Here is a 25595-nt window from a genome sequence, read left to right on the forward strand (position 1 = left end):
AAGTGGTCTTTCTATTGCAGGTAGTCTATAATTTGAAACGAGTCGGATCGGGCGACTATATCATATAGCTTCCATAAGAACTATTGGAAAAAAGAATTCAAAAAAAATTAAAACGTTATTTTTAATTTTTTTTTTTGTTCTTTGGGATTTGGCAATATTTAAATATTATGGAATTACGGTTTTAATTAAATTAAAATCGGACAACAATATCATATAGCTGCCATAGGATCGATGGCAAAATGCAGAGCAAAATCGACATAGCTTCATTGTTTTTAGTAATATAGGAATATAAATCGAAACGCAGTAGATTTGTTACAACTGCAAGGGTATAAAAACTTCGGATTGCCAAAGTTTGCTTCCTTTCTTGTTTGATGTAAACTATGAGTTATTTTATGATTTTGTTTTTTATAATTGTAGAATTTCTACCGAAATCTGTTTGCTGAAAATATTTTATAAAATATTTACAAAACCAGTGGCGAACGTTTCGGCAATATGTACAGAACAAGTTGGTCTGCGGAGAAGTGATTAAGTCAAGATTTCTGTTCGTACTGATATTATTGATCATGGATCCGGGTTTATATACATGATTTCGGCTTACAAGAATATTTACTTTGTCTAATCTATATAAAAATGGTTTATTATCAGTTTACAGAAATAATAGCCTAAATAAGCAATTACATCTACCAGATGGTCGGGTTAAAGTTTCCCAAGGGTTATAACAGATGGTGTGAAGACAAGTCCGTCGGCTGGGTGCATATGGTTTATGACCCCTTATCACATGCAGATGTAACAGGATGTCATTTAGGTAAAAGTAGCTATCAGCAACTAACGAATTTCTGCTAAGTCGAAATCGTACATAGTCCCGGTCGTTGCACTGATGTTCAAAAATCCGTATTGTTGATCGTGAAGAGTTGGATCGAAGAACCATCTCTATTTACAGTTGTGGTCAACATATGATTCTGCTGAAGGGTATTTCTAAGTGTTCCCCATTTCTTTATAAAATTAATAACAACAATGATTATTATAACAAGAAAGAAAAGCTTACTTCGGGCGGAGCCGAAGTTGATATACCCTTGCAGAATATTCTGTAAATTATATTCTCCAAAATTATTCATATGATGCATTCTTTATACTTATAAAAAATCCCAACTTCCTTTCAATTCAATATCTTTAAAACTGAGAGACTTGTTGGCGTAGAAACAGACAGACGGACATGCTTATATCAACTCAGGACGCGATCCTGATCATGAATATATATATTCTTTATAGGGTCGGAGATGTCTCCTTCTCTGCGTTGCACACTTTTGACCAAAATTATAATACCCTCTGCAAGGGTATAAAAACTAATGCAATATAAATAGAAATGTGATGATGTTCAATAGTGTCAAGATTATGTGCTTATTTAAAACTATTGGGAGGCAAGAGTTGCGCTTCTCGTTGATACAAATCTTTGTATTTACGGTTCGGGTTTTTCTTTGTACTTGTAGAGGAAGATCTTTATGAATTAAGTCGTTGATTTTATCAGAGTTCACCTACTCCAAAGCGAGCATACGATGCACGTAATGTGGCTAGCGTGGATCTTGTTGTAAAGATCCATTGATTTTTGGCATGTGTTCTAAACCAGACAAAAGGTCTTTCTGCTTTTATTAATTTGCAAGAAGAATCCGTTTTATTATGAAACATTTGCATTTCACAGCTAGTTTCCGACGAAAACATTTCTTGTTTGTTGTAACATATAAAATCATATTTTGCTCTGTCTTAACAAACTTTAAAATCAATCTCAAAGTATTCATCTCGATGACTGTTGATTGCGATGCATGGTGTTTTAATTGCACACATACCGATTCCATCTTCAGTCAAAAATGAAATTGGTGTCAATCTATAGATATCCAAAATCTAAGTAGACACCACAGGCAAGTTTACTTTGATTATAACATGATCCTTCAGCTCTCATCATCTGGTATGCCATTCAAATATTATCAGGAGGGACTGGAAGCGTTTGTCCGATTTCAAATGGTTACGTATTTGTTCTAACTGATCCTTTAATTGTCTTGGCGAATATCGGTTAAAATGTTTACATTAGTTGCAGACTGGAAGCTAATAGAGATAGTTGAATGGCAAGTGTTATGTACCATGAAAATGTATTAAATCTATTTTCAGTATCAGTAGTTTCTGCAATATAATTCTCTTGAGAATTCATCCCTTTTGATGACATTAATTGTAGTCAATCAAATACGTTTGCTTCTGATTAGCTTTAACCTTTGAAATCGTTTGCACCATTTTATCCGCGTAAGTGGAGTCTAAAACGCCAAAGATTCCAACGGCGCTCTTTGCTGACGTGACTTTACTATCAGCATGCTTACAGCTTGAAGATCCTCCTCGATGTGTTTAAAATGCTGTAACATGCTTGTATATAGTAATTTCTTGTAGTGACAATTGATCCTTTATGGTAGCTTTTAATTTTTTTAATTCTTAATTTAAGTCCGGAACTTAACCGAAAATGGTTTAAGCTACTTTTGAATTTGAAGGGCCTCAGGTGATACAGTCGTCGACATAGAAATAATTTTTAAGTGCAGAAGATCCTATAGGATATTTTTGCATTTGCTTATAAGCTAAATATTCCAAGCATTTCGTTGCCAGTTATGGTGCAGACTTTTTGCCATACGTGTGACTGTTTTCAACCGATAATACTTAAGCCTTTTTGAAGGATAATTTCTCCATACGATCATTTGGATTTATCCAAGTTAGCTTGTACATTTTTTCAATCTCAGTGCAATAAATCTTTTGATGATTTTCCGAAAGATGTCACTGCCGATGTGTCAAATACAACATTTAATTTGGTTGTCTGACTGCCGGATTTGCGCACACAATGATGCGGTATGAAGTAATGGGACTTCGGAAGATGTTTCTGTGGTACTTCTGACTGTCTTTGATTGCTTGATCCTTTTGCAATCGTTTCTCCAGTGATAAGAACCGTCTCGTGGCAATGTCACGACTCTCCCTCATCACCGATGTATTCTCCAAATCAATGAATCTAAAGTCCTGAGCCCTCTGTGTGTTTTAAAGAAAGTGATCTTCACACTGTTTTTCCATTGGTGAATAACATGTTGGTGCTAGTTGAAAATTATCCAATTCCCAAAATTTGGAGAGTTGCTCGTCCACTTTTTCCCCTTCCGTAAGTACAGCTGATGATGTAGGTGCTCTCTTCGAAATTTTACCGGCTACAAGTTGGTATTCTGTAGCTTGGGGAGTCCATTCTTCATGCACTCAGCTTGCATTATATTGAAATAGTGTTCGGCTCCAAGAAGAATATACAATTTTCCTGGTATTCCAAATTGAGGGTCAGCCAACGTTATATTTTTAGTTATCTTCCAATTATCAGTCGAAATAGGATACGTTGGTTGATCAGCCACTATGTGAGGCAAAATCATTGCTTCAAGCCGTGAACTAAAATCGACCTGTTTTGATTTTAGCTGGACGTTGATCCTTGCATTGAAAGTCTGTGACTCTCAACCAATGCCATTTATTTAAAACATCGAATTTGTGGCTTTAAGCGCGAGCATTTTTATTTCTCTTTAATGGCATTAATTTTGGCATTAATATGGATTCCAGAATCAAGCAATGCTCTGAATTTTGCATTTTGAACATTGTTTCTTTGAATAATTACACGAGCAGATGCCGCAGTGATACCATCCAAAGGGTCAGGTTTTGTTTCTAAATGCATGTTTCTGTTGCACTTAAAGCAATCTCTCTTTGTGCATGTCCTTGACGGGTTAATTTTGTCTTTGAACCCAGTTAAGACGTTCTGCTGGGGATTTCTTTAAACACTCATTGCATTTATATATGCTTAGATTCGGTTTCTCACAAAAGAAACAGTTAAATTGCGTTTCAGCTCCAGCTGATGCACATGTATTTTGCTTTTTGATCTTTTTTGATCCAATGGCTTCAAGAGTGAGTAACCGTTGTTCAAAGAAGTTTAAATTTCGTTCAAAGGCTGAATTCGCCTTGTATTTTGTACGGATTGCTCATATAACAATTTGTCGATCGAGCTTCTTCGTTAGATGACAGAGTAGAAGTGGATCCCATTTGTCTGTCTCTATTCCTATGTTATGTAGAGCTGATAATGTTTATTTTACATTATCATGCAACGATTTAATTATTTTGGAATCATCCAATAATTTTTTTATTAACGTATTACTCAATACTCTTTTATTTTTAAAGCGTTTTTAAAGCAGTAGAATAATTAGCTTCGGTTAACGATAAATGGCGGATTAGACGTTCTGCCTCTTCATTAACATTAGTTTTTAAATACCACATCTTTTGCATAGTGGGTAACGTTGATTCATGAATCATTTTTATACCCTTGCAGAGGGTATTATAATTTTGGTCAAAAGTGTGCAACGCAGTGAAGGAGACATCTCCGACCCTATAAAGTATATATATTCTTGATCAGGATCACCTCCTGAGTTGATATAGCCATGTCCGTCTGTCCGTCTGTCTGTTTCTACGCAAACTAGTCTCTCAGTTTTAAAGATATCGAATTGAAACTTTGCACACACCCTTCTTTCCTTTGCACGCAGTATATAAGTCGGAACGGCCGGGATCGGCCGACTATATCCTATAGCTGTCATATAACTGAACGATCGGAAATATAACCATCAACCAGTTGCTTAATTTTAATAAAGAATTCCTTTTTGAAATACGTTAATAACGTTCTAACGTTAATAAACGTTCTTCATAGTCTTCCTTGTTCTTCATAGTCTTTTCTTGAGGCCTTGAGACTCAGAGGGGGTATAGAATTAATAAATCGATAACGGCGATAGCCGGAGTTTCAATTTGCGAGCTTTGGCTCTTTATTCATTGGGAATGCAAAGTGAACTAAAATTAAGTTGACAAAAAGTAAAACATATGACCGGACGCTCGTGGCATCTTCGCTGACCAAGCGCAAAATTGCTAAAGTCGTACGACCGCTGGCCACCAATGACACAAGGGCCCGGCCCTTGTATGTAAAATAACATACAATAAAATGTAAAATTGCCCTGCCTAGCTTAAGCTTTTCGCCGTCCTCGGTGATTACCAATTCGTCGATGGCCTTCTGCAACTTGAAAGATGTTCTCTTCCGACTCCAGCGAGTAAGGGTGAGGCCGCAATCCCCGGACTCTTATTAACCGAGCTGTTGAGGTTTAGGTCGTGGGCCCACGGCCCACTTACCCGCCCAACCGACCGAGGGGCGCAGCCGAGATAAGAAAAAATAGGTAAAGGTCCGGGGAAAAAGGTAACAGTAAGATTAATTTAGTGCCAATGAAGCTAGTATTAATCGTTTTAGGAGCGGCAGAGAGTCAAGATTTGAGATTATAGGAAAAAGTCTATTATAGTCAGAACATAATACTGTGAAAGGCTCATGCAAGGCCTAGTTAGATCTACAATGATTTAATATTAGGGGAATATAATTTATAGTTAATGTGCTTGGCACAGAAATGTTTAGCCGACTTACCAAGTCAGGGCTGTCAATCTCACCATGTATAAGGTTATAAATGAAGACTATACCAAGCATCGTTCTACGGTTGGCTAGGGAGGGTAAATAATCCACATAAGTATACTAGAATAAGATTTGCATCCCAGTTTAGGCGCCGTAAAGCAAAAAGAAAAAAGTGTTTTGTTCTGATTCAATACGACCAATATGTATTCCGTATTGTGGACTCCAGACCCATACTCCAGAATCGGACGGACTAGCAAAATAAATAAAGTTTTAGTTAAATAAGGATCATCGAATTCTTTTGACCACCAATTTTATAAATTGAATGATCGCTTTCCTCTCGAAGGTGATGAGATGAGCCCCCTTCAATGAGCGATGCCTGATTATTATTAATCCTACTAAGATCGTCCGCGTGGGGCGTACCCGCCTCGACCTTAAGGACTGAGCCCAAAAAATCAAGGCTCCTGGCCATCCTGTGGTGTATCTTGAGCTCATCCAAAATATTCTGGACATGTTCGATGTCAACTTCCAGCAGGTTCCTCATGTGGGATTGTGGGAACAGTTCGAGCATTCTGACCGTGGAGTCAATTATGCTAGAAAACTCAGACAAATTCGTCGAGCGCCTAACTAGGGCATACTGATCCCATACTAAAACATTCCCGTCTAACACCGGGATGTATTTCGCATGCGAGAAGTCGGTGATCCGCGCACTTGCGGTGGGCAGCAGCACGATGGATATTACGGCAACCCTGGAAATTATAGCAGGTATTGAGTCTTAAGATAAGGGCAAAAGTGGCAGCTAAAATGCCTATCTGATGTTGTCCTTATGGACCACCCTCCCCCTAATGAGAACAGATGTTCCCATGTCTGCTTCCACACGCTCTTCCGAATAAAGCGGCGTCAACTTGTTCCCTAATCTTCTGTTGTTACGTAGGTGCACTTTTTCACCAACTTCGAAGACTCGGTTCTGTCTAGAAGGATTAATTCTGTCGAGGTTAGACTGTTGTGCTTTTTCAACTTTGCCTTTAATTGCCAGTTTGATCTCGTCGCTGCTGGCGTGGATGACCTCCACTGACCTAAACTCTGTGACCGAATATAGCGAAATATTGTATTTTATAGTAGACCGCCATATCAATTCCACAGTATCCTCGATTTTTTTTTTCAATTTTGAGGCATCTGGCGATTTCTGCCAGGGTACTGTGAAATCTTTCTACTTGCCCATTGGAGCTACTGTGTAACGGTGGCGCATTGACAACATCGACATTGGTTTTTCAGCAATAATGTGATTGTTTCGGAGTTGAAAGAGGCCTCGTTGTCGCAGTATATTGTTTTAATATTTGGGTAGACATTTACCAACTGGAGAATAGGAGCTCGTACGTCTATTATTGCCCTAGAAACTAACGGTTGTACAATAGCAAATTTGGAGAATTTGTCAATACAGGTTAAGAAGATTTTTTTGTCAGTAGAAAAAATGTGGATATGCAACATTTCTCCTACGTATGAAGGGATAGGTGTATTTCCTAATTCCTGCTTCTTAGGATGACGGTCGTACTTTGCTTTATTGCAGACTTTGCAATTTGCGACCACTTCGTTAGCTAGTCATGAGGAGGATTTTTTGCGTTCTCCTGCGCAGCCCGATGGTGTTAGTGATCTCAAGCTGTTCATTGGCATTGGTAATGTCGCTGACGAAGGATTTACAATGCCAAAACTTTGTTGCAGGGAACTCTTGTCTTAAGGCATGTTGAATGCAAGCCAGTGTGGGGAAATCACAACGTTGGCGTTTATAATCTCTTTAACGGATTCAACAAGCAAGTCTTTGTTATTAAAGTTAATGATGTGCCGAGTTTTATTGCCAAAAACGATGAAGTCTCTCCGAAGCGGTTCGCTTGCTTCCTCCAAAATGTTTCTGAAGCAGTTTAGGGGTTTGTCAGTGGTTTCTATGGTGTATGAGAGCGAAAGCTCACTATGCACCGTAGCTGGATCGGACAGGACCTCAGCCTCTAAGTTGTTCATGGGTTGCCGAGACTGCGCGTCAGCTACAAGGTTTAGTTTTCCGGGTGTGTAGAACACTTTCCCGTTGTTTTTTTTCAATAAAGGCTTTACATCGCTTAATCTTAGCGTTGGTATTTTTGTCGGATACCGCGTATGTAAGAGGCTGGTGGTCTGTGAAGATCCGTACCTCCTTAGTACCGTCACTAACCATACAACATGCTGTATGGTTAGTGGTACCGTATAGGTAATTTTTGTAGTTTGCCTATTGCCCAGACTATCGACTTCGTTGGTGGCGTAGTTTAGTTCGATGTTTTTAGTGTTCGCGAAATCATGGTAATGGGTCTCTTATTGTGAGATAATACCGCACCTATTCTACACGCTGAGGCGTCGGTGGTTAAGTCAAACGGTAACTTAAAATCGGTGTATGTCAATATAACATCTTCTGATGCCAAGATATTACGAAGGTGGTCGTATGCGTTTCGCTGGGTTTCATCGAACCTGACAGCCAAGGAACGACCTGAGTCTAAAAAGATTTTTTGGTTCGGGGAACTCTTTTATTGCCATAACTTTTTCTGGATCTGTTTTGGTTCCTCCTCTAGTGACAATGAATCCTAAAAATTCTTCGCTCTCTTTAAAGAATTTCGTCTTTTCCCGCGCCACCTTCATGTTGGCATCGAGCAAGCGCTTAAGCACTATGTCAATGTGCTTAAGCCTAGTATCCAGATCGACGAAAATCGTACGCCAGTCATGAGAGAGAGCGAGAGGCAAACAGCTGGCGTTCACTTTTCGTCGGGCCTTTTTTTCACGTCGGTCCCCTGATCGACGAAAAAAATACCAGAAAATTCCATAGCGTTGCCAGTCTGCGGAAATGAACTTTGGGTGAACTTTAGCGAAAAGATTAAAAAATTAAATCTTTTGGCGTGCGCTTCTCACTGAACATTATAAGAAATGGAGGGAAAAACTCACAAAAGTCGATTGCTGGTGTTTACATGTGAGGACAAAATAACATTGTCAGAGCAAAATGTTTTTTAGGTCCAGAATGTACGAAAAAACACAATAAAAGTGCAGCTATCAACTTTAAATTAGCAAATAATTATCAGTAAATTAAAAAAAACAACTGTTAAATTTAAATTGTATTGTTTTTTAATTTCTTTGTACACCGGCAGACTTGTCTTGCCAAGGTATTTGATAATATCTTTTAAAGGCTCTTTCCCGCAAATACGATATTTGAATTTTAACTGCTTGTCAACAAACCCAGCTGATTGACAGTACGACCATAGCACGCTTAAATCTGATGAACTCTCAAACTTTTGGTCACACTGGAAAGATTAAAGTTTTTACGCTAGCGTAATCGTTTGTCGATCTGGATACTAGGCTTTAACATGTTCAGTTTCACTTTCAGAAAAAATTATAATGTCATCTACATAGACGTAACATATTTTGCCAATTTCTTCCCGCATCACATCATCGATGGCTCTTTGGAAAATACTACCAGCGTTTTTTAGCCCGAAAGGTAGTCGGCAAAATTCGTATTTCCCTCCATTAACTAAAAACGACGTTTTTCTCGGTCTTTTTCAGACACTGACTTCAAGTCTAGGGTAGTAAAGAATTTGGCTTGGTCGTGTCCCGAGCTGGGCGCCAATTTATATTTCATGTGCCGGCTGGCTATATGTACGTCCGTGGCAATGGAGTCGGTAGAGTGTGGTTGCAGCTAGTGGTCTTAGCCGCAATAGTTGTAGAAGGTGGAATTTTCTGGTATTTTTTTCGTCGACCTGATAACCGATGTGAAAAAAAAACGTTGACGAAAAGTGAACGCCAGCTGTTTGCCTCTCGTTCTTTTTCATGACTGGCGTACAGTTTTCGTCGATCTGAGTACTAGGCTTTAATTAAAACAAGAGAGAACGCTATAGTCGGGTGCCCCGACTATCAGATACCCGTTACTCAGGTAAAGGGAGTGCGAGGGAGATGGAGATAGAAACTTTGATCACGCATAACTTTTTAACGAATGGTCCGATTTGAAAAATTTCTTCTACATTTCGATAGGTATTGATCAACACAATAAAACTGCATTTTTACTTTTCCGAAATATTTAAATTTTTAAAATCGTATATAAGCGATTGTGGGCGTTAAAGGGGGCGTGGCACCTTTTTGAAACAAACTTGCGCTGCGTAGGAACTCCTAGAATCTGCATGCAAAATGCCAATCTTCTAGCTTTTATAGTTTCCGAGATCTCAGCGTTCATACGGACAGACAGACAGACAGACAGACGGACAGACAGACGGACAGACGGACAGACGGACAGACGGACATGGCTATATCGACTCGGCTAGTGACCCTGATCAAGAATATATATACTTTATATGGTCGGAAACGCTTCCTTCTAGCTGTTACATACTTTTGCACGAATACAATATACCCTTTTACTCTACGAGTAACGGGTATAATTAGTTTTTGTTCTCACTGAACGATTGCAGAAGTTTAAGCCTAATACGCAGATCAACGAAAACTTTGCGCCAGTCATGAGAGAGAGCGAGAGGCAACCAGCTGACGTTTACTTTTCGTCAGGTCTTTTTTTCACCTCGGAACTCAGATCGACGAAAAAATACCAGAAAATTTCATAGCGTTGCCAGTCTGCGGAAATGAACTTTGGGTGAACCCTAGCGAAAAAATTAAAAAATTTAATCTTTTGGCGTGCGCTTCTCACTGAACTTTTTAAAAAATGGAGGGAAAAAATCAAAAAACTTGCAAAAGACGATTGCAGGAGTTTACATGTAAGGACAAAATAGCATTAATACTATCTGGGGTGCCTCTTGTCAGAGCAAAATGTTTCTACGGCCAAAAAACTCAAAAGTGCAGCTATGAACTTTAAATTAGTAAATAATTATCAGTAAATTAAAAAAAACAACAAACCCAGCTGAACGACAGTACGACCGTGGCACGCTTAATTCTGATGAACTCTCGAAATTTTGGTCACAGCGGAAAGATTAAAGTTTTTTCGCTAGCGTACTCGTTTGTCGATCTGAGTACTAGGCTTTACTTGTGAGGACAAAATGATATTAATACGATCTGTGGAGTCCCGCCCAGAATTGTGAGATTTGTCAATTTAATGCAACCATTATAAAAAGAGCGTTTTAGGAAATATCCTGGGAAATGGATAAAAATAGTAAGTCATAATTGTACATTATTAAATATTTGTGTTACGTGGACATATACAATTTTTATGTTTAGATAATAGTTGCAATACCACTGTAATCTCCGGACATCTATAAAAATTTGTCTGATATATACTTGAAGAAATTTTCTTTAAGCCGATTTAGCGTCAACTTGGAGCACGCTCTGTAAGTCGAGATATTCTTCAAAGTGTGGGGAGCCCATTTTACATAAGTTTTTGAAATACTTGCATACCACCAATATATTATATTTATTATATATTAAGTGCGAAATAGCGAGAAAATCAAAACATATGGACAGCCCTCATTTTCCAACTCCTCCGTTCCACAATCGCCGCTAAGTCACTGACGCTAATTTGACTCACATACTTTTTTTATGCTAAGCCTATGTTGAGTTATGGCGTCTTCCCACAGAGATCCATCCACCATCCGCTGAACGGAAATTCCCAGTAGTTCCTTATCCAAATTTGACGTACTTTTTATGCGATAGTTAAGCGATGTTTTTTCGGTGCAACTCTGAGCTCTTCTTATTGACAGTGTAAATGGAAACATTCACTACAAACTTTAAAAAATAATGGCGGGTAACTTTTCAAAAAGGAATCCGCCAAATCAAAAAATGCTGTTTATACTTGTGAAAATTAATTAATTGCTGCTCCATCCGTGTGGCAGCATTAAGAGTTGATCCACTGTTCCCCAGGCGTATACTGTACTCACAACATGGAGCAGAACAGCTTGGAGAGTGAGAGTATGTCCCCAGACTTATATTTGTGGTTTTTAATTACTAATAAAATATATTTATTACAGGAGTGGGCCCCGCTGACCGCTCGCAGCTCTGCACCCCCTGCAAAGCGCGCAAAGGGTGACTACAAGGCCGAGCTTGTCGAGACAGTGCTCGAGAAAGTCCGGAGCAGCATCGAGCGCAGACAAAAAAAAAATGAAATATGAAATTATAATAATACAAAAAACAAACATTTATATACAATGAACTTGATTTTTTACCATTTAGACAATATTGGGCAAAAACGGTTCATATTTTTTTCTGCAGGCTGGCAGAAATCTGCAGACATATTAGTTTGATTTGGTTGTTCGCGTAGATCACTTGCATTTTGTTACCAAGTATCATTTATAACGCAGTTGTGCTCATTTTAAATGTTGTGTAAAATGCAACGGGCTAAAATGATGAGGCACAGCTGTTGAGATCAGCTGTTATCGGATGTGGGCTGTGGGAATCGGAGTTTCACATTTGTCAAAAATCCCAACCGTTTCGAACGGATAGACTATATGGGAAGAGGGAATTATAGTGTCTTCTCACAGAGATCCATCCACCATCCGTTGAACGGATGGTCCATAAGGTGTTCCCGTTCCGAAAATTTCCCAGTTAGTTCTACATCCAAATTTGCCGGACTTTTTTTATGGGTTCGCATTTTCAGCCGTTCTCGCGACAGATGAGATTTTACACAGATATACTCAGCGTGAATTCTTATAATATATGTATACTATACGCACTCTTTGCATGTGCTCTCGCGACAGACGAGATTACATACCTATATGTATACTCAGAGTGTATAGGTATGCGAGAGCGCTGCATGCTATACGCCGTCTTTGCATGGGCATTCGTTCGTGCCCTCGCGGCAGACGAGATTGAGAGTTTTTTATATTTATTTTATAAATGAATATTAAACAGAAAATTTATTTATTTAAATATTTCATTTGACTTGTGTTGCTGCTATGGTATTGTGTTGGACCTAAAAAACATTTTGCATTGACAAGAGGCACCCCAGATAGTATTATTGTTATTTTGCCCTCACATGTAAACACCTGCAATCGACTTTTGTGAGTTTTTCCCTCCATTTCTTATAATGTTCAGTGAGAAGCGCACGCCAAAAAATTAAATTTTTTAATCTTTTCGCTAGGGTTCACCCAAAGTTCATTTCCGCAGACTGGCAACGCTATGGAATTTTCTGGTATTTTTTTCGTCGATCTGTGGACCGACGTGAAAAAAAGGCCCGACGAAAAGTGAACGCCAGCTGTTTGCCTCTCGCTCTCTCTCATGACTGGCGTACGGTTTTTGTCGATCTGGATACTAGGCTTTACTGATAATTATTTGCTAATTTAAAGTTCATAGCTGCACTTTTATTGCGTTTTTTCGTACATTCTGGACCTAAAAAACATTTTGCTCTGACAAGAGGCACCCCAGATAGTATTAATGTTATTTTGTCCTCACATGTAAACACCTGCAATCGACTTTTGTGAGTTTTTTGAGTTTTTCCCTCTATTTCTTATAATGTTCAGTGAGAAGCGCACGCCAAAAGATTAATTTTTTTATTCTTTTCGCTAGGGTTCACCCAACGTTCATTTCAGCAGACTGGCAACGCTATGAAATTTTCTGGTATTTTTTCGTCCCATGACTGGCGTACGGTTTTCGTCGATCTGAGTACTAGGCATTACTTCAAAAACCAACGCTGAGATACATGAGTTGAACCGGGCCAACTTATTCGCTACAAGCAGGGAATTAAAATTTTATTAAAATTATTGATAAGGTATAATGTCTAAAAATACTGTGCTAAGCTTTATTCACCACGGTCAAAGGTTCTCTTACTGTGTTATTCTCTCTGTGCTTTGCGCATGTACCGTGTTTTTTATTGAACTGGAATTATACAATACAAAATAACAGTTTTCAGTTACTGTGTACCCAATAAAATAGAAGTTCACGGTATTTAAAATAATCGGAATATATATAAAAAATAGCCGTTAAGTGAACTAGAAATGAAGCTTTATTAAAATGTGATTAATAAGTGATTAACTATGATTAAAGAAACTTTAAGATTTGAAAAGGAAAACAACTTGATTAATTATCAATATTGTCTTGAAAGGTAAAAACAAATACTGTCGATAATGCTTTGCAATAAACATTGAAGCCTAGAAATATGCTATTGAAATAAACTGTGAGCATATGTACATATTACGAACCGAATGTACATGTAAATAAAGTATATTTTACGCAAATCCATATGTACATAAATTTGTTTTACCTCGTAAGCTTAGAAGCATTGTTTAACACATTTTCATATGCACTCCTATATGCACATATACATACATGTGTATGTCGGAATATAACATTTAAGTACGTATGTATGTTCGAAAAACACTAACAACTTGAAAATATGGTGAACATTATTTGTGAAGACCTTTGTAATATAGTCAGTCCATAACCCTTACCCTATCCTCACAATATTAAGGAGCAATTAATCTACATATGTAAGTACATAGTATATACATACATATGTATAGTATAGTATATACATATATGTATATACGTATGATTATACATTGTGTGCCAAGGTCTTTTTTAAAATATCAAGCGATTAAAAATAATTTGCAACGAATTTGTTCACATACATACATATGTACATATGTATATTTATTTATGTTTTCCCGTACATACATACATACATACATATGTAGATTTGTGTTGAACTAAAGATATCTCAATGCACCATGACATTGGCCTGCATTCCATATTTTGGCCTGTATTCCATATCTTTAATGTTATTCTTTATTATTAAATATTATTATATAAGCCCTTTTGGTTTTTAAATAAAACAACTTAACATTCTTGGACAAGTATCTGATTTTAAAAAAAATGGGTAAATGTCATTAATCCAAAACTTTTCACAAAAATAAGGGGCACCATTTTTAAATAAACGTTAACTGAACGAATTTCAATTTACAATACATTATAATAATTTGTATATAAATAAAGACCATAGTTAATAATAATAATTGTCTTATATGTATTTTAAGGTATTTTGGTTGATCTCTGATTTCCGCCCGACGCCTACAATGTCAAACAATTACTGCATGAGTACTAAAGATCAGGTAGACTATATCGTTTCCAGATAACAGTGCAGGAAAACAACATCTTAAAATGACGGTATGTTATTTTAACCGAAAGATTTTGTTAAAATTAATGAGTATATTTTTTAGCACTACGCAAGGCATGACTACTTTCAAAATAGACAAAACGGTGCCTTATCTTCTGACACCGGTCGTTCAAATTACAGTCACATTCCGTACGAAACTCAGAAAAGCAGTGAATATTTTAGAGATCCATGCGATTTAAGGAATCAAGGACCAGATGAATACATAAGTGAGTGCCACCTCACAAGTGATTTAGTACCTAGAGCCGTAGATAAAAGCAACAATAGTTATGGCTACGACAACTTAGAATGTTATGGAACGCAAGAACAACTTGATCTTGAAGCGGAATCCGTTGACAATTGGAATGAAAATACTGCAATTGTCTCAGCTGACTACGGGTTTAAATATGCAAATCAAAAATGTAACTCATCGAAAATATTGCCTACGCTGCCAGTCAATACAAATGGAAGCGGGTCATCAAAACCAAGTACAACTCGAATGGATATGGATTTGAAAACTGAAGGTATGTGGTCAGAAAGAAACCAACGCCATGGTGTCTGCATGGCCAGAGCACAAGATTATGACCATCGTCTTTTGCCTGGTGATTACCAGATTGTCAATGCCAATAATCTAAATGGATATGCAGGTTTTGCCTATTCATCGACGTTCTTAAACAATGCAGTGCCAGCGGCGCCAACGCGTGCTTTACCACAAAAAGCACGATCTAGCTTTTATTTAAGCCAAGATTTATTTGAACTGAATGCAGACGCGGCTCCGAGGGAAGACCTAATACAATGCAGCTTTGGAATCGATCAAACTGTTCCCATGGGCTCTGGATCCACTACATATGACGTTTTGGAACAAATGTCGAGGCCATACACTTCCATGTTGCCCTTAGATTACAGTGATTACCAAGAATGCTATAACAATACTGACAATCTTTCAACATATAGCGACACTCCGCCGACTAATAATGCACAACTCAAGCTGCAAAAGCAGAGAAAAATTTCGTTGATGATGGCAATGACTACAGCTTCTGTGATAGCATCTGGTGAGACTAGAGTGCCGGTTCACTCAAAGCATTCTAAAAAACCAACTGAAATCCAAACAGACTCTATAATAGGGAGCAGCATCAGTACCAACGCCGTTACAAAAGCTTCAGACAGATTTTTGGAGCCTGAATGCTGTGGTGGAATTGTCACTCCAGGAGATTCTGGTGCCATCACAAGCACTCAACATCCTGCTATGGCGACGATTTCAAAGACTAGAAAATTGCCAAAGGTTCTGCCAACGCCACAGTTCAAGTCATCGCTTCATACAAACACCACAGGCATCGATGCATTAGGTTCCCCATTATACTCTTCAGATACTATATCAGAGAAAAGTCATCGCCCCAAGCAGCTCCCGAAGGTGCCAACATCATTATCTCAGCCCAAACCACAATCAATTCCCAATTCGAATTTTACTACGTATTCTGCCCCAGTTACATTATCCTTTAGTTCCTTAGACCAGAACTCGTCATCTCCTCAACCGCCGGCAACAACAATAGAAACAACAACAACCACATATTCGTCAATAGCAACTTCTAGTGTAGGGAGCCATAAATCATTTGCCTATCCCTATAATAGTAAAGAACCAAAAGATATCCATTCGATAGAATTCATTAAAGAAGATCCCGCGCCGTCATGGACCCCATCCTCTGCAACATTTAACGCAAATCTAAGTCCGTCAGTGGACCTTCCGTACAATTATATTGAGCAGAATTCGCCAACATTTCACCTTCCTGAAATAGAAAGAGGCAAATCTGACATTAAGCCGGACCTGTACGAAACTTCGATCGAACCGATTTCAGAAAGTATAAAATCACCTGAGCCATATTGTGAGCCAGACTCCGCCTTATTTAACATATCTGAGTATCTAAAGCCTTATACATTAGACATAATTACTTTTTCCGGAGAGAAACCAAGTCATATCACCAATGCTGCCAGTACATCAACTACTACACAACCCTACTATGACAGTGGGGGGCTCAGTAGTGAAATGAGTAAATTGCATTCGACTGTGCCATTAGGTGACGGACTCTTTCCGAATTCTAACACGTGGGCGACTAGCTGTGTCAATTATCAATGTGAGGTTGAGTCGGGTGAAAACATTTCAACTCAGCCCAACAAAAGTACAGTTCCAGTAGAATTAACAGAGTCACCATTATGCAATTCCATTCCTCCTCTCTCAATGTCTTCGCATTTCACTTTCGATAATTCTACGGAAGTGACCTTAAATCCAAAAACAGGTTCTCCTCCCGACATCACCACAACTGTTAGTAGTATTACCTCTAACAACGCGTTCACAACAACTGTTCCCGCAAAAAATCTTGACGAGCTGCCAGTAACCACCAGTCAAATCGCTTCACCGACGATATCAACTTTAACTGTAAAATCACCATCTTCAATAGCTCCAATTCTATCCTACACGGACTACATGAAGCAATTTGAGTTGCCCGATTTGCCACAGCTAATAATGGATTTCTCAGAGAATGAGTCTGCTACTCTCAGCGATACTGATGCTATTAAAACTGATACTTCTGCTAATGCCGAAATGTTAACTTTCAGCAAAGAGTTGGATATTGAAGGCAAATGTAGTGAGCCATTACCTTCGTATTTAAAAGAACTTTTTGATGCATATGACGTCCCCAGCTTTCCAATTGAGAATCATGAATCTCCCGTCATCGACGAAATTCAAAATGTATCTGACACTATAACCGTACCCTCAGTACCAATTACCACCATAGTATGTTCAGTAGACCCTCCGAATCGACCTAATTTTAAGCCAGAGGCTGAGGCGATAGAGAACAATGCTGTTTCATTCGATGACACCTTTTACGATAGTTTTAATGTCGACATAATAGAACTGACGGCATCTGTTGCATACAGTGAAGCAGAAAACGGTTTAAACAGTGCCCCAATTTTAAGTGGCGATAATAATAGTATGACCATAGATAATAAGAAATCAGAAATTGACTTAAGTATTAAAAATACTCTGGACACAAGAGACATGAATCAGAATTTAAGCTCAGCTCAAGGTGGTTATTATAAGCCATCTCAGACGACACAACAAAAGACGAATGTAGTTGCATCTGCAGCAACAAGTGTGCTAGGTGGAATTTCGAAAGGCCTCAAAGGAGGATTGGATGGAGTTTTCAGTGGTGTCGGGTCAACAGTTGATGTCACTCAAACGACTAACACCACAAAAAAAGGTTTTAGCTTTAACTTGGCATCTAAGCTTGTGCCAAGTGTCGGTGGATTGCTTTCCAGTTCAAGTTCAAACGCTAGCAAACAAACACTAGACTCAAAAATAGAAGCTACTCCAACTGCTATTATGATACCAGATAAAAATGATTCTAATGATCGCAGTACTTGTGTAAAAACGATATCGCCATCCTGTCTTTATAAGAATACAGAGGACAATTTATATGCGACGACATTTCCAAACACCTTGGAGGTGTCTAGTTCTTACAATGATGCAATGGTGGCTTCCAGCTCGACTTTGATGGGAAATATCTGTGAAAACTATGATGAAAGCTATGATGAGTTGATTTTAACTGATGAAATTATAAATGCAGGAATGCTTGACCGTGAATCTGAGTATGGCTTAATAGAAAATCCTTATTTGTATGCCGCAGCAGGCGAAGCACAGGTCGACAATGTTAACGCTTATAAAAAGCCGCAGAAGGATATTTCAAATCAATCAAGTTTTGATATAGAACAATCAAAAATAAGAAATGACGCGGCACAATTTCATGAGTCTCCGGCAAAGAAAGTTAATACAACATCTGGTGGTATGTTCGGATCAATTTTGGGAAAAGCAGCAGCAGCTGTCCAGTCAGCAACGCAAGCTGTGAATCAAAGTGCTTCGTCGGTGGCATCAGTCGTGGCCCAGAAACCATCAATGCTACCCACAACGCAGAATATGCCTCACTTGTCTGGTATACCTATGCCTAATGCGATGGATTCGAAATTGGGTACTGTTGGTTTCGATACAATGAATATTGATTACACTTACCAACTGCCCAACGAAGAGTTGCTGCCAAGCCATTATGCAAATGCAGGACAAGATTATGAGAACAGTAATATCAAAATGGATGTATATAGTCCATATACAGATAATAAGGCATTTGCCAATTACAATTCCAATGGTAACCAGAGCCAGTTTAAGGATGCCACGGCGATTTCCGGGCAATACCAAGAGATTGCTAATGGCACAAAAATTCTACCGACGGTGCCGCCAGCAGGATCCACAGGCAAAAAACTGCCCACCGTCAACGGTAAATCGGGGTTGCTAATTAAACAAATGCCGACAGAGATTTATGACGATGAATCGGAGTTAGATGAACTAGATGTGAGTCCATCGATCGGCAAAGAACCCGGTTATCGCATTGATAGTGAGCAGGATGATTACTACATGGATCTCCAGCCGACGACACCGTCTAATCAGACGAACGGTTATTATGAACACGTCAATAATGGTTATGATTATCGCGAGGATTACTTTAACGAGGAGGATGAATATAAGTACCTCGAGCAGCAGAGAGAGCAAGAGCAGCAACATCAGCCGAAAAACAAAAAATATCTGAAGCAGACCAAAGGTATGCTACCGACAAGTCAACCACAATCATCATTAGACTTCATTGACGAAGGACAGGACAATGACTTTATTTACGAAAACTATCACAGCGAAGAAGACAGCGGCAAGTATCTAGATGAAAGTTCCAGTGGTAGCGTTGGTCCCATCGAAGGGCGAAATATAAAAATGGACGAAATGTGTGTTGGAACTCGCAAGCACTCGAACGGGGAGGCCTCGTTGGCTTCAATTAGCACCCAAATGAAGGGGGAGTCCTTTACTCCGAAAAATAATACACTTCAAAATCATGACGGCATTGCTATGGAATCAACGCCCAACCTTTCGGGCTTTGGAAATGAACAAATGTGTCCAGACCTCAACGAAATGGACGAAGACATAAATGATCAGCTATCTGATATTAATGACCTAAAAAAACGTATGCCGCAAAAGAAAAAGCCGCTCTTAAGGGGAGAAACTGAAGAAGTCGTAGCTGGTCACATGCAGATGATACGCCAACCGGAAATCACAGCTAGGCAAAGATGGCACTGGGCGTACAATAAAATAATTATGCAGCTTAATGTAAGTACATAATATACGTTTTTCACAATTTTCAAATATTCACAAGGAAATATAAAAAAATACAAATTTATTTTTAATTGCTACTGTTTTGCAGTATTAAAGTCAAAAATATCTTCTCACTCTTTGTTAAACTCGTTACTCCTAGAATAAAAGGTAATTTTGTTGTCGTGTGTAACGATGTGTATGATTCATTTTCGACCCCATAAAGTACATATATTCTTAATTATATTTATATATGTTCGACTACATGAAAGTCGAGATTTAGAGGTCATGAAAACTGGATTCATATAGAAAGTTTATTTTAAAGTTTGACTTACAAGGCCGAAATCATGATAACCTGTGGCAAGAAGATTTTCAGTAACTTAATTAAGTTGACAAAGTAGTGTTAAAAGATATTCCCGACCCCATTAGGTTTATCAGCATTACGATATGTCTGACATTTGTATAGGGGTCTAAGCTATATACCCGAGTTGGTCCTTTCTTCTGGTCTTGTCGGAGCGAAGATGTGGGGATAAATTCAAAAATTCAGAACGTTTGATTTTTAAATTACTAACAGAATAAGTATATGCGCCGAAAACTGTGTTCTTACTTTAACAAAAAAGGAAGCAAACTTCGGCAATCCAAAGTTTATTTACCCTTGCAGTTATTACAAAACGACTATTTCGATTTCTATGCCTATCTTACTAAAAACAATGAACCTATGTAGACTTTTCGAGAGCATTGCAATACAGCAATAAACATAAAAAAAATTATTCGGTTAATCAACGCAATATAGCTGTTTTATAAGAGTTTGGGAATAAGTTATTAGTTTACTCAAAACCGTCTTTGAGGATTTGTATTATAACAGTTTCGATTAGATCAAAACCATGGATTTCTTTTTAGGTGTTTTGTTTTGTAACGGATTACTATCTATTTTGAATCTATTCTCGATTCTCCGACAATTCTTGAGCCCGAAAAAGGATTTTATGGTATTCCACAAAACGGATAAGGATCATCGATTCTTTTGGGATTTCTGGTCTTTAACATATTAAGACATAACCACACATTTTTGCACATATATCAAAAATTTTTCGGCAAAGCAGCTAAAAGATAAAGTTGTTCAATTTAAAAAAAAATAAAACAAGTATTTTTAGAAATCGTAAACAAATTGTTATCTCAATTTTTATACCCTTGCAGAGGATATTATAATTTCAGTAAAAAGTTTGCAACGCAGTGAAGGAGGCATTTCCGACCCCATAAAGTATATATATTCTTGATCAGCATCACCAGGAGAGTCGATCTAGCCATGTCCGTCTGTCCGTCCGTCTGTCCGTCCGTTTCTACGCAAACTAGTCCCTCAGTTTTAAAGCTATCTGCTTGAAACTTTCCCAAATGTTGTCTTTCTATTGCAGTTAGTATATAACTCGGAACGAGCCGGATCGGGCGACTATATCCGATAGCTGCCATATAACTGAACGATTGGAAATGCCATAACTTTGGTGTTTTTAAAGTTGATGTTGGGATTTTTTATTGATTTTATTTTTGACCAACCAATATAATTTACAGAATACTCTGCAAGGGTATATCAACTTTAGGTCCGCCCGAAGTTAGCTTTCCTTTCTTGTTTATGTTAATAATAAGTAAAGGCGGTGTTCCTATTATATTTCTATTCATTTTCCAGTCCCCCCGATTTTCGTAAAATAAAACCATATTTCTGAAATAGCATAGGAGTAGAAATAGACGGACAGACGTCTGTCAACATGCCAGGTGTTGCTCTTTAACAATGTATATTTAGCACTTATATTATAAATAATTATAATCGCTAGATTATGCCATTTATTACATAATCTAAAATTTAATTTAAATTTTATAAAGGTCGGACGATAATTGTCATATAAATTTTTAACATTTCCGCGAATTGTCTTTAAATATTACTAAAATCGTACGATTATATATAACGATTTCAGTATTGCATCCTCATTTCAGATTTTCTTCATAATCTTTACATCTTCCTTAATTGCAGCCAGTTTTTATCTCGAGAACAGTTGGGTAGCCAAATCATAGAACGTTAAGTGACTAGAATTCTATCTATTGAATTTGCACATTTATTTCGTGCATGGTTTGGATTCATAATTGGTCTTATATGCTACAGAATTTGTATAAGCAAATAATGTTGGTGTGAAACTTTAAATTATTTACTTAAAATGTGTTATAAAAGAGTTAAACATAGAGCGTAACTTTTCGGACGATTATGCCTTCGTGGAAGAGCGCAAATGGACACAGAAAGAAGAATATTTGTTTAGAATTTGAATCGTGCGAAAGGGAGATGCGCACATGCAGGGACCGAATATATAAATAGGTCTTTGAGAAAAACACCCAATGGATCATTGAAATTTTACATTGCACAGCCTTCTTTTTAAATACTCTGCTTTCACCGTCTTTAATTTACTAATTAAATATCACAATCCAGTTAAATTGCAACTTTTAGAATACGGGGTGTAATGTGAAGATGAATACTTTTTTCACTTATATAAGAAATGCTTGTTAATTAATTATTATCCAAACAGTACCCAAGGATACCAAGTGAGAGGGGTGGCATGTGACATTAGAAATTTTCAACATCAAATGAAATAAAGCAAAATATAGAAGACCTACCATAAGTTGAGGTATGATTATTTTTTTGATTTATTTTTTTTTGTATTATGCTTTGCTATTTATTTATTGAATCTTCTACTTTCGCATACTAACAATAAGTGTATCAAATCTAATAGTAATCTAACTTATAGTCTTATTACTGGTACTGAGTTATAGGGCCCTGAGAATAATTGCTGGGTTGGAAGGTCGTTGCGTTGTAGGTGGGTTCTGCTGGAAACCCGAGTCAAGCCTCTTGCGAGATGATTTGGGTGTACGAAGGGTGTTTCTCAGTAGGCCGTCTTTTGTTTGTCTATTTCATCTTTTACTGCAAGAATGCCGAGGTCTCTGTGGATGTTTTGGTTGCGAATATACCACGGTGCCCCAGTGATAGTCCTCAGGATTTTCAGGATAGTCCAGATGCAGGGTTGATCGTTTGTTTAATATCCAGTGCAAGCTGCTGGCTTTTCATTTTAGATGTAGTTCCTTGCACTCAATGTGTCTTCTCCAGGTTAGCCGTCTATCGAGGTGGACGCAAGATACGTTACTTCGTTGACTTGGGGAATCGGTGTACTATTCAATGATAGTAGAGGGCATGCTTGCCTGTTGAAAGTAAACGTTATGTGTTTACATTTTTGTTCATTTATTTTAATACGCCAATCAGGTAGCATCCTCTCAACTACGGTGAGGTGATTGGCTAGTTGTGTTGCTGCTTGGCTGGGGCACCTCGAGCGACTTAGGATTGCAGTGTTGTTAGCTGCTCGTTCGTAGGTATGTATATCCGCTGTATAGGATGAACAGAATAGGCCCAAGTAAGCTTTCTTGCGGGACTCCAGCTTCGATTATGTAGTCGTCAGATGTTGTTGCGTTGCAACTTACTGCGAAGAATCTGTTGTAGAGATACCAATCATGTAGCTTATGAGTATATGTAGTGAACGCAGTGAAGGAGACATCTCCGACCCTATAAAGTATATATATTCTTGATCAGAATCGCATCCTGAGTTGATATATGCATGCAAAAAAATATTTTTACCAATTAGTCATGTACGGTACAGAGGGTTTGGTCGGTGTAATACATTCATACATTTTGAAAACGGGAAATAAACGCAGAGCAACTTACTGTTAAGCATCTATATCAACTTAATATAATTTAAACAACGCCAACAATTCGCTAAACTCTGACATGTCACTCTGTGATACTGTAATAATCAGTTATTGGGTTGCATTTGTCTATTATTTGGTCTATTACCATCGACTCTTAAAGTGTTGGCACTGCAGTTCAGAGAAAGAAATACACAATCAGCTGGATGCGTATTTATTTCCTAATATATAAGTTAAGTATTTCCAGTTGCAAGGAATTATCTAAGACACACGGTGCTGCCCGAATGAGAAGACTTTGGGGATAGTGAGTGCTGTGATTGCTCTGAACCTTGGGCTTCTGCAATATTTGCATTATTTTTATAGTAGCTATGCGTAGACAGCATGGCAAATTTTCTGCTGTGTTAACTTATACTCTCTTATATTTTGTTATTCGCGTATCTCAAGGACAACGGAGTATTCAGGTTCGCTCCTCATTACCTAAACATTGAAGATAGCAACCTTTTCCTCAAACAGTCCCGCCAATGAATTCAGCTCCTGGTTCGATACGTTATAATCTTTAAATGAATCTAATTAAATATAAAAGTCAAGGCCTGATCAGAAGAGCAGCCATGTCTTCTTTACCCGTTGTTGGCTATTTTTGGGCGACAGCGGAGAGTAGATCGTTGGCTGTGAATGTCGCTATGGCATGAAGCACCAAAAAAAAAAAAAAATAAATTTTTATAAAATGGCGGTTACTCAAAGAAAAAAATCGATTTTTTTTCACTAATTTTTCCATTTTGTCGGTTTTTTTTTAAATATTATAAATTTAAAATTTTTATTTTTTGTTGGTTCCGGTGATAGAAATGTATTTAAAGAATATTCATGCCAAATTTCAAGTAAATCGACAGATTAGATCTTGAGATATAGTGGCGACCGCATCAAAAAAAGTAGTTTCGAGAAAAACGCGTTTAAAGTTTTACGTTAAGTTTCGGGCAGCGTAACTGATAGAATATTACGAATAAATTACATTCCCTTAATCAGCTATCCCAGCTTCATACAATGACCTTCAAAATTTTCGATTTTCTCAAATTTCTAGACTAGAAGACCCCCTTAATGCTGGAAAAAACATATCCTGCAGTTAGTTCCTCAAATGAATTCTTAAATACTAATTTTAGATACTATGGTAAAACTAGGTTCTTTTTACTCAAAAGTTCTTAATTTTTAGAAAGTTGTCAAGAAATTTTTCATTTTAAACATACATATGTGTATAAATCATATATTATAAAGAACTATGTTTTGAAATACCCTCTGGAAGGGTAAAAAGTTTTTGTGCTTTTTGTTGAGTTAAAGTTAAACCATTTATGTTTATCCAAATGCGGGCAATCAACAACTTGAATATGCAAGGTGTAATCTACATGTAAATGTTAATTTTGTTATCCGCATTCGTAAAAACCTAAATTCACATATTTACACGGTGGGGCTGATGTTTTGTTGTTGGAAGTAATATAATTTGTATTTCAAATATTTGTAGGTACTTTCCTCGTTTCTTAAAAATTTTTAGCCATTATTATTATTAAAGATGTTTTTTTTTGTTGATTTGTGCTTAGCGATATGGCGTTTAAAAACGCAACATGTCGGTGACCACGGTACCTCACTGCCGTGTAGATATAAAGCGTTTAAAATTCTACAAAGTATACCTTTTTTTAAGGCGTCGGTAAAATGTTATAAATTTATTTTTGTAACAAAGAAAAAATATTGATAAACGATATAGTCGAGTGCTACGACTATACGATACTCAGCTAAAATAAATAAATTTTAGGAAGCATCATCTGCCAGTTTTCTCGCTCTCTTCCGATCTCTCAAATATGCAATGACGTCAAAATTAACACTTAAAATGTTTTATAACTTTTAAAGTAATGGATCGATTCGGAAAATTTATGGAGCGTGAAAGTCGTGGTAATTTAAAAAAATTTAGTAGAAATTTCTGAAAAAGTATATATCTTAAAGTATACATATATGCATTTACATTATAAACAACTAAGTTATTAATACCCTTTACGAGTAATGGGTATAAATATGGTTTTTGTTAAATGTATTATTTAATGAGAATCTCCATTAGAATCATGATTAGAATAATTATAATTTGATAA

The 25595-nt window shown here is 37.5% G+C and overlaps 2 protein-coding genes across 6 annotated transcripts in view; one reads left to right on the forward strand and one right to left on the reverse strand.

Annotated features, from left to right (window-relative positions):
- LOC108042590 (metabotropic glutamate receptor) overlaps nt 1–25595 on the reverse strand; it is a 105398-nt gene that overhangs the window by 63402 nt on the left and 16401 nt on the right. The window lies entirely within an intron of this gene.
- LOC108038163 overlaps nt 13270–25595 on the forward strand; it is a 47711-nt gene continuing 35385 nt past the window's right edge. For 2 of the 5 annotated variants that reach the window (XM_017114902.2, XM_017114903.2), the window contains exons 1-3: nt 13270–13511; nt 14443–14572; nt 14626–19755. In XM_017114902.2, coding sequence (XP_016970391.1) covers nt 14567–14572; nt 14626–19755 — 5136 coding nt within the window. In that variant the 5' untranslated portion in view covers nt 13270–13511; nt 14443–14566. The remainder of the gene's footprint in view (nt 13512–14442; nt 14573–14625; nt 19756–25595) is intronic. The other 3 variants (XM_017114904.2, XM_017114905.2, XM_017114901.2) reach the window with 3 other exon arrangements.

Source organism: Drosophila rhopaloa, unplaced genomic scaffold (assembly GCF_018152115.1).
Source record: "Drosophila rhopaloa isolate 14029-0021.01 unplaced genomic scaffold, ASM1815211v1 contig_203, whole genome shotgun sequence".
In the NCBI taxonomy this organism is placed as follows: Eukaryota; Metazoa; Arthropoda; class Insecta; order Diptera; family Drosophilidae; genus Drosophila; species Drosophila rhopaloa.